General features: G+C 45.8%; 1 protein-coding gene across 1 annotated transcript in view; it reads left to right on the top strand.

The window, feature by feature from the left end:
* The first annotated feature begins 312 nt into the window (after nucleotides 1-312).
* Nucleotides 313-10,635, top strand: part of LOC115464524 (vomeronasal type-2 receptor 26-like) — a 36,564-nt gene continuing 26,241 nt past the window's right edge. Inside the window, exon 1 of the mRNA XM_030194888.1 lies at nucleotides 313-573. Within this exon, the coding sequence (XP_030050748.1) occupies nucleotides 415-573 (159 nt within the window). The 5' untranslated portion in view covers nucleotides 313-414. The remainder of the gene's footprint in view (nucleotides 574-10,635) is intronic.

Here is a 10,635-nt window from a genome sequence, read left to right as displayed (position 1 = left end):
TAGAGTCCAGGGCTTGTGGCTCTCTGCATGTGGGCAAGATATCCATTTAGTTCTTCTAGGGTACTGCTGAGGAATAGAAGGGACAGAAGGACAGAAAGAAGAGATGCACTTAGTTTGTACTAACCCAGGAGAATTCTCTTTTCTATTTTGTTATTAGACCAATCTGTAAAGTTTGTAATGGGTTGTGTTCATATCATTCAAGTTTATTACCAATGTATATATTTCTATATTTTTTAGTTTGGTTCTAATTTGATATTATCTGATATTTATTGTCCTTAAAGTGCTGTAGCATTGAACTATTACAACTTCCTGGCCTTTGTTTCTGCAGTGGATGAGATTAACAACAGCTTGGAGCTTTTACCCAACATCACATTGGGTTTTCACATTTATAACCCTTACAACAATTTATTCTTAATGTATAAAGCTACCATGAAAATATTTTCAGGAACAGACACCGGGATCCCAAACTACAGCTGTAAAACATCTGGACCACTGGCTGCTATCATTGAAGGTCTTCCAACTGAGTTATCAAGTCAGTTTTCCAGCTTGTCCAGGATGTACCACTACCCACAGGTCAGAGGGCATCTTGATTATCTTCACAACCTCTTAGAGAACCCATCTTTAAAGTTGGGCTCAACAAATTTCATAGTAACTAGAAATTTGCTTCTGATGGTTGGGATTTTCAACCCCTTAAAAAAAGGTGCTTTTTTGCAGCCACTGTTGTAATTGGAGAAAGAACATCTTCATCCCTGCAGTGTATGGCTCTGTGTGAGTCTGTGTTGAATGCCCAGGAATTCATGTATTTGTATTTGAGACCAATGCCAGAGTTTCTGCACCCAAAGCCTGAATAAGGTATAACCAAAATAGGCTTGTGTCTAGGGACCAAAGATTTAGGGGGGAGGCTAGCAATGGACTAAGGAGGTCTCTGAAAGCTAGGATTGCAAATTGTTTGGATGTTTCATAATTCTACAGATGTCTCTTGATAAAGATGAATGCTTGAAGGATCAAGATAAGTGAGATTGAATGGTGGACACTGAACATGCTCTATTAAAATTTTAGGAAAAATTACTTAAGAAAATAAAGTTCATTAGGTAAGGTTTTTTGACCAATGATTATCTTTGTCTGTTGAGAATATAATCTCTTACAATAGATAAAAGTCCTCAGACAGTCTCTGAGGCCTTTTCCTCCATCTTTGAAATTTAAATGCATTGTTTTGTTGAGCACTTTTCATTATGTACGGCTTGTGTAGTTAATAACTGGTTAGGTTTCTGAATGAATATTCCTTTTTGATATCTGTATTACAATTAATTTAAAACATGGCAGTAATTTGATAGCATCTCCCCATTGTTAAAAACAGAATACTGAGAATACTGGCTACCTATTCGATTATCCTTCAAGATCTTGGTCCTGCTTTTCCAAATTTTCCATTTGGGTTTACCACTATTTCTCTATAGATCATTCATCCCGTATCATAGTAACATAGTAGATGACGACAGATAAAAACCTGTACGGTCCATCCAGTCTGCCCAACAAGATAAACTCATATGTGCCACTTTATATGTATACCTGACCTTGATTTATCCTTGGTTTTCAGGGCATAGACCATAGAAGTCTGCCCAGTATTTGCCCTGCCTCCCAACCACCAGTGCTGCCACCCAATCTTGGCTAAGCTTCTGAGGATCCATTCCTTCTGAACAAGATTTCATTATGTTTATCTCACACATTTTTGAATTCCATTGCCATTTTCATCTCCACCACCTCCCGCGGGAGGGCATTCTAAGTATCCCCCACTCTGTGAAAAAATACTTCCTGACACTTTTCTTGAGTCTGCCCCCTTCAACCTCATTTTATGTCCTCTAGTTTTACCGCCTTCCCATCTCCGGAAAAGATTTGTTTGCGAATTAATACCTTTAAAATATTTGAATGTCTATATCATATCACCCCTGTTTCTCCTTTCTTCCAGGGTATACATGTTCAGGTCAGCAAGTCTCTCCTTATATGTCTTGTAACGCAAATCCCATACCATTTTTGTAGCTTTTCTTTGCACCGCCTCAATTCTTTTTACATCCTTAGCAAGATACGGCCTCCAAAACAACACAATACTCTAAGTGGGGCTTCACCAATGACTTGCACAGCGGCATCAACACCTCCTTTTTTCTGCTGGCTACACCTCTCTCTATACAGCCTAGCATCCTTCTGTCTATGGCCACTGCCTTGTCACACTGTTTCATCGCCTTCAGATCCTCAGATACTATCACCCCAAGATCCCTCGCCCTGCCTGTACATATCAGAATCTCACTGTCTAATACATATGTGTCCCGTGGATTTCTACTACCTAAGTGCATCACTTTGCATTTCTTTGCATTGAATTTTAATTAGTATTCACCACTGGGGTATGATTGTCCCTTCAGGGTTTTTATTTATTACCCAAATACAAGCCACTAAACCCTTATACTATATTTATACTGTGCATCACGTATAGTGCACTATTCTAATGGTACTACCTCTCCAAACAATACTATACTTTTTTTATATTTTTCTTTTGCATTCAAATAGTGCTCAGTGGCTGGAAAAACATCCCTAGACTGGTCTTACATTGTGTTTTTCTCATTTAGTACATCATTGCACTCCACCTCCTACCTATCCTGTGTGGTGTTGTAATTCTAATAAGATGGTAATTATTTCTTTTATATATCATTCACAAATTCACAGGTTCGTGGGAAACCACTTATCTTAATACTTGACAAGTTGTTCCAACTTTCTAGAGACGATCCCAGTCACTTTAAAATTGTGCAGTGAAGAAAATCAAAATGGAGTTTGTTAGACCCGTTCCCAGTTGTATTGTATAGTATTGTTTGGAGAGGTAGTACCATTAGAATAGTGCACTATACGTGATGCACAGTATAAATATAGTATAAGGGTTTAGTGGCTTGTAATTGAATTTTAATTGCCAAACATTAGACCATTCTTCTAGCTTCTGCAGATCCTTTTTCATGTTTTCTACTCACTCTGGGGTGTCCACTCTGTTACAAATCTTGGTATCATCAGCAAAAAGGCAAACTTTACCTTCTAACCTTTCGGCAATGTCGCTCACAAATATATTGAACAGAATCGGCCCCAGCACCGATCCCTGAGGCACTCCACTACTGATCTTTCCCTCATCCGAGTGAATTCCATTAAACACCACCCTCTGGCATCTGTACGTCAACCAGTTCCTAATCCATTTCACCACTTTGGGTCCTATCTTCAGCTTGTCAAGTTTATTCAAGAGCCTCCTGTGAGGAACCACGTCAAAGGCTTTACTGAAATCTAAGTAGATTACATCTATCGCACGTTCTTGATTCAGTTCTCTGGTCACCCAGTCAAAGAATTCAATGAGATTCATTTAGCACGATTTTCCTTTGGTAAAACCATGTTGTCTCGCATCTTGCAACTTATTGGATTCCTGGACATTCACTATCCTTTCCTTCAGCATCGCTTCCATTACTTTTCCAATAACCGAAGTGAGGCTTACTGGCCTGTAGTTTCCAGCTTCTTCCCTATCAACCCTTTTGTGAAGAGGGACCACATCCGCCGTTCTCCAATCCCATGGAACCTCCCCCGTCTCCAAGGATTTATTAAACAAATCTTTAAGAGGACCTGCCAGAACCTGTCTTAGCTCCCTCAATATTCTGGGATGGATCCTGTCCGGTCCCATGGCTTTGTCCACCTTTAGATTTTCAAGTTGTTCATAAACACTCTCTTGCGTCAACGGTGCTATATCCGCTCAGTTGTCATTTGTACTTTTGCCAGTCAATCGTGGTCCTTCTCTAGGATTTTCTTCCATGAAAACAGCACATTTGCTTTTTCTTCATCATTATCCACATAGCGGTTCGCATCGTCTTTCAGTCTCACAATTCCATTTTTAGTCTTCCTCCTTTTTGTCGCCCCTCCTTAGACTTCTAGCCATTTGTTCTTCTGCTTGCGCTTTTCCCAGACGTATCTCTCTCTTGGCTTCTTTCAGTTTCATACGGTATTCCTCTTTGTGTTCTTGCGTTTTTCTGTATTTCATGAATGCCAACTCTTTTAGCCTTTATTTTCTCAGCCATTTGCTTGGAGAACCATATCGGTTTCCTTTTTCTCTTGCTTTTATTTACTCTCCTTACATAAAGATTTGTAGCCATATTTATAGCTTCTTTCAGCCTGGACAACTGCCCTTCCACTTCTCGTATGTACTCCCAACCCATCAGCTCCTTCCTCAGGTATTCCCCCATTTTACTAAAGTCAGCATTAGCAGGCTAGCAGTAATCTAGGACTTTGAGTTTTGAATGGCTGCCCTCCACTTCAGCTGTTATATTAAATCAAACTGTTTGATGGTCACTGTTGCCCAGGTGAGCACCCACTCAGACATTTGACACACTTTCCCCATTTGTGAGCACCAGATCCAGCGTCACTCCCTCCCTCGTGTGTTCCATCATCATTTGTATGAGTAGAGCACTTTGAAAAGCATCTATGATCTCCAGTGGTGTGCTGGTAAATTTTTAACAACAGGCTCTCTCCCCAGTCCACCTGGGCACCCCCCCCCCCGTCCACCACTGCGCCCCCCCCCCCCCGTCCACCTCGGCGCCCCCCCAAAATTGCAGAGCTGGCTATAGCTGGGGGGGGGGGGGGGGGACAATGCATTACTCTTTCCAGGAAAAAAATGTAAATGATCCCAGGTTCCAATCTAATTCACGTTTAATGTGGGATAAAATGCCATAAATAAGTAAATAAATATAAACTTTTAATGTTGAGCACCTGATTCTCAAAGTGAACATATTCCAAACACTATAATGAAAATAAAATGATTTTTTTTCTACCTTTGTTGTCTGGTGACTGTTTTTCTGATCATGCTGGCCCAGTATCCGATTCTGCTGCTATCTGTCCTCTTAACTCCATTTCCAGGGCTTCCTTTCCATTTATTTCTTTCCTCCTTTCTTCATTTCTGGTCCTCAGCTTCTGCCTATTTTCTTCATCCATGTGCAGTTTTTCTCCTCTCTTCCTTTTCCCTCATCTCATCTCCTTCCTCACTCTTCTCTCCCCTCCATCCATGTCCAGCATTTCTTCTCTCTCCCCTCCTCTCCCCTGCCCTGCATGCACCCATACCCAGCGATCCTCCTCTGCCCTGCCCTGCATGCACCCAGATGTCCAGCAGTAACCCTTCTCTCCCCTGCATGCACCCATGTCCAGCAGTGACCCTCCTTTCCCCTGCCCTGCATGCACCTATATCCAGCAGTGTACCCTCCTCTCCCCTGCCCTGCCCTGCATGCACCCATGTCCAGCAGTGACCCTCCACTCCCCTGCCCTGCATGCACCCATACCCAGCGACCCTCCTCTGCCCTGCATGCACCCAGATGTCCAGCAGTGACCCTCCTTTCCCCTGCCCTACATGCACCCATGTCCAGCAGTGTACCCTCCTCTCTCCTGCCCTGCATGCACCCATACCCAGGGACCCCCTCCATCCACCCATGCCCAGCAGCGACTCCCTTTTCCCCCCTGCCACCCCCTCCTGAGTTGTTTCGTGAATTCTTCTCCTCCCACCCTCCCTCCCGATCCGGTCCCTCACCGCCCGCTTGTTTTTTGAATTCTTCGGGGCAGGCAGTCTTGCCTGCCCGCTTCCAGCGCCGACTGTCCTCCCTTGCCGACTCGCGCTTCAAAATGGCTGCTGAGACTTCAGCCGAAGTCTCGCGAGGCCGCCTCTGGAAGTCTCGGCGGCCATTTTTAAAGGGCGAATCGGCAAGGGAGGACAGTCAGCGCTGGAAGCGGGCAGGCAAGACTGCCTGCCCCGAAGAATTCACGAAACAAGCGGGCGGTGAGGCGGATCCGGAGGGAGGAGGGAGGGAGGAGAGCCAGAGCTGGCTCGCTATTTTCAACAACCGGCTCGCAAGCCGGAAGAAAATTTAACAACCGGCTCTTGCGAGCAGGTGCGAGCCGGCTCCAGCACACCACTGATGATCTCTCTACTTTTTTTCTGATTCCACAAATGGAACTTTCCAATCCACATCCGCATAGGCGTAGTTTGACTGTTTCATTTGGGGGGGGGGGGGGGCAAAGGAAGGGGCGGGGCATATTAGCATATTCATTTGCATATATGTATATGCTAATTATGCTAATATGGAGGAAGGAAGGGAGCAAGAGCTGGCTTTTTTGGGAATAACCAGTGTTCGTTTGCCAATGGATAGCCACTGAATCGGAGAGGCAGCGGGTTTGGCGGCAGGCAGTGGTATGCTGGTAAATGTTTAACAACAGGCTCTCCCCCCGGTCCCACTCTGCGCCCCCCCCCCCCAAATTGCAGAGCTGGCTATAGCCGGGGAGAGAGCCTGGGGGGGGGGGGGGGTAAAAATAAGTAAATATAAACTTTTAATGTTGAGCACCTGATTCTCAAAGTGAACATATTCCAAACACTATAATGAAAATAAAATGATTTTTTTTCTACCTTTGTTGTCTGGTGACTGTTTTTCTGATCATGCTGGTCCACTATCTGATTCATTCTGCTGCTATCTGTCCTCTTAACTCCGTTTCCAGGGCTTCCTTTCCATTTATTTCTTTCCTTTCCTCCTTTCTTCTTCATTTCTGTTCCTCAGCTTCTGCCTATTTTCTTCATCCATGTGCAGTTTTTCTCCTCTCTTCCTTTTCCCTCATCTCATCTCCTTCCTCACTCTTTCCTCCCCTCCATCCATGTCCAGCATTTCTTTTCTCTCCCCTGCCCTCCATCCACCCATGTCCAGCGACCCTTCTCTCCCTTTGCCCTGCAAGCACCCATACCCAGCGACCCTCCTTTCCCCTGTCCCCATACCCAGTGGCCCTCCTTTCTCCTGCCCTCCATCCACCCAGTCCAGCAGTGACCCTCCTCTCCCCTGTCCCCATGCCCAGTGGCCCTCCTTTCCCCTGCCCTCCATCCACCCAGTCCAGCAGTGACCCTCCTCTCCCCTGTCCCCATACCCAGTGGCCCTCCTTTCCCCTGCCCTCCATCCACCCAGTCCAGCAGTGACCCTCCTCTCCCCTGTCCCCATGCCCAGTGGCCCTCCTTTCCCCTGCCCTCCATCCACCCAGTCCAGCAGTGACCCTCCTCTCCCCTGACCCCATGCCCAGTGGCCCTCCTTTCCCCTGCCCTCCATCCACCCAGTCCAGCAGTGACCTTCCTCTCCCCTGCCCTCCCTTCATCCCGCCCTCTCCTTGTTCCTTCTCCTCCACCCCCGTAGCGAGCCAGTTCTCCTCCCTCCGGATCCGTTCCTCACCAACTTCATCTTCAAATTCTTCGCCTGCCCGCTAGCGCTGACTCTCCCCTGCCGGTTCGCGCTTCAAAATGGCCACCGAGACTTCAGCAGAAGTCTCGCGAGGCTGCCTCTGGAAGTCTCAGCGGCCATTTTTAAAGCGCGAACCAGCAGGGGAGAGCGCACTAGCGGGCAGGCAAAGGATTCGAAGATCAGGTCGGTGAGGGACGGATCGGGAGGGAGGAGAGCCGGCTCATGGGGGGGCGGGGGGGAGGAGAAGGAACGGGGAGAGGGCGGGGCGAAGGGAGAGCTGCCTGGTGCCGGCCCTGCGTTTGGGGGGCATTGCCCCCCCTCGCCCCCCCCCCCAGTCTACGCCCATGCACATCCGGCAGATTGAAATCTCCCAGCAACAGCACCTCTCTTTTCTTTCCCAACTTTTGGATATCTGTGACCAGATCTTTATCTAGTTCCTCCGATTGTGTCGGAGGTCTGTAGACAACACCCATGTGGACAAAGGTTCCATCATCTCTTTTTAAGGTGATCCATATCGCTTCTTCCTTTCCCCAGGCCCCTGTCATTTCAGTCGCTGCGATATCATTTCTCACATACAGAGCTACTCATCCACCTTTACAACCATCTCTATCCTTCCTAAATAGATTATAGCCTGGTATGTTTGCATCCCATTCATGGAAATCATTGAGCCATGTCTCCGTGATTGCAACAATGTCTAAGTCTGCCTCTAACATCAGGGCTAGCAGGTCATGAACTTTGTTGCTTAGACTGGGCACATTTGTGGTCATCGCTTTCCATCTATATTTCAATGGAATTTTTGTCTTCTGTTTAGTTTTTTTAGTATCACTTCCTGCTGTGTTGGTAAGAAGTGAATTGCTAAGATTGCTGTTTTCATTGCTTTCTTTTCTACTGTCACATCTTGTCTTTAGCTTTAGCTGGGGGTGATCACTTGAAGTGACCTTCCATATGCCACCCCCACCATCGAGTTTAAATGCCTACAAACATATGTATCCGCTTGTGTTAGGGACCTAGAGAAGCTCGGTTTTGCTTGGGTTCAAGCAAAGTTTGTTGTGTTTAGCCCATTCTTGAATTGATGTTAGACAGGTAATCAGTTTGTTCAAGGTTGTAGGTAAATCGGGTTCAATGGGTATGAGTAGCTGCACATCATTTGCATAGAAGTAGAACTGAGTGTCCATTCATCAAATCAACTCAGCTAGTGGCTTGAGGTACATATTGAACAGAACAGGTGACAGTATCGATCCTTGTAGTACCCCGTAGGTCAGTGTCCATGGTGGTAATGAGTTGCTGCCAAACATTATGGATTGTTGCCTGTCTGATAGGATCTGAACCAAGCAAGTACTGTTCCATCATGATCCACAGTGTCAAAAGCTGCTGAGAAGTCAAGAATTACTAACATTGAGGTGAATCCCTTGTCTCGGTTTCTGTGAAGATCATCTAGTAGGGTACGAGGACCGTTTCTGTACCATAACCAGGTCTGAATCCAGATTGACATGGAGCTAGCCAGTTTCTCTTTTCTAGCCAGTCATTAAGTTGAACACAGACTGTTTGTTCTATGAGTTTCCCTAGAAATGGGATATTGTAACTTTCAAATTTGTCCTGGTCAAGGTTGTTTTTCTTCAGCAGAGGGCGGATCACTGCCCTTTTTAACGCTGTTGGTAGCTGCCCATTAGAAAGAGAGGTGTTCACAATTTTTGTGGCACTTTCTATAAGGCCCATACTTGCCTGCTGCACTATCTTTGATGGACAGGGATTGAGGGAGCAGGTAGTTGGTCGAAGATCTCTTAGGATTTTGTCAAGGCTCTCCTCTGTAATTGGGTTAAAAGTGTCCCATCTGTCTCTGTCGGGGGGGGGGGGGGGGGGTGAGTTTGTGCACTCCTGGTTGACTGGTTGGGGACTGGGTGGGATTGCCTATAAATCCTGGCGGAGGCTTTTAATTTTGTTGGCAAAGTATGCAACAAAATCATTGCAGTTCAGTTTAGACTAGATAGGCTGGTTCTGGTGTGGGGGCTGCAGTAGGCTGTTTATTATACTGAACAACTGCTTGGTTGAATTGGCAGCCTGTGCAATGCATTGAGAGAAATACTGTTTTTTGGTTGCTGTTAAGGCTTGGCAGTACTTTGCCATGCGCTTCCTACAGTTTAGTCTGTCTTCATCCAGTTGAGATTTGTGCCATCTCCTTTCCAGTTTTCATCCTTCACGTTTAAGGATCCGAAGTTCTGGAGAAAACCAAGGTGAGCGTTTGTGAGTGGGGCATAAGACCTTTTCTAGTGGTGCTGTTTTCTCTAAGATCTTGGCTAAGTGTGTATTCCAGATGCCAACTTGTTCTGCCACTGTTGTTGTCTTTTCATCCACATGTGAATAGTCCAAGGCCTCTAGGAAATTCTCAGCGGTCAGATTTTTTTTTGTCTCTGATCTCCTTCCAAAATCTGGGAGGTGCCATTTGTTTCAGGTGGTCACTTAAGGAGAATTTAATTAGAAAATGGTCTGAGCACGATAGGGGTGTTATTTCAATACTGTTATCACAGAATTCTTTGATATCCACCCCTTTGTAGAATACTAGGTCTATTATGTGACCCTTTTCATGGGTTGCAGAATTGATCACCTGTGTAAATCCTAGTGCTGTCATCGTGTCCAAGAAGGCAGCTGTGATGGTTTCTGGGGTTTCGATGTGTAGATTGAAATCTCCCATAATCACCAGCCTAGGGTAATTCAGGGTCACTTGAGTAATCAGGTCTAGGAGTTCTTGCACAGATAATGTGTTGATACGAGGTGCTCTGTATACCATGAGCAGCCAGATTGGTTTCTCCTCTTCAAGTTGTATTAAAAGAGATTCAAATTCATGTAGCTGGGGGATGGATATTCTGTGCAGTTTGATTGTATCCCAAACCAAGACTGCTACCCATCCACCCCGCCTTCCTGGTCTTGGTTGATGTTGGATATTGAAACCTGTTGGGCATAGTTCAGCCAGTGGTAAACCCCCACTTTCATCTAGCCAGGTTTCACTTATTCCTAGGATGCCAAGATGCTGTGGGTTGTGGTGCAGTATTCCTTTGCTTGTTAGTAGTCAGTCAATGTTGCTCTTCATGCTTCTTATCCCTCTCCCTCCTCTTACCCACCCTTTCTACTACTACTACAAATAATTACTATAGCGCTACTCTTCTGCTTTCTGATCAGCTTTATTTCCTGTGTATTAGTCTGTCTGCTTGCATTTACCTGTGTATCTTCAGGTCTAGCTGCAGGGCAGCTGAGAGACAAAGCCAGGCCCGGGGCATACAATGTGCCCCTCCCCTGCCTGCTCACTGCCACTGCCACCACACCACTGGTGCTGCCCCTAACTAGGTTCAATATCTCTCTTATCTTTCCCTCCTCC

Source organism: Microcaecilia unicolor, chromosome 3 (assembly GCF_901765095.1).
Source record: "Microcaecilia unicolor chromosome 3, aMicUni1.1, whole genome shotgun sequence".
Lineage (NCBI taxonomy): Eukaryota > Metazoa > Chordata > Amphibia > Gymnophiona > Siphonopidae > Microcaecilia > Microcaecilia unicolor.
This window is presented reverse-complemented; position numbering and strand designations above follow the sequence as displayed.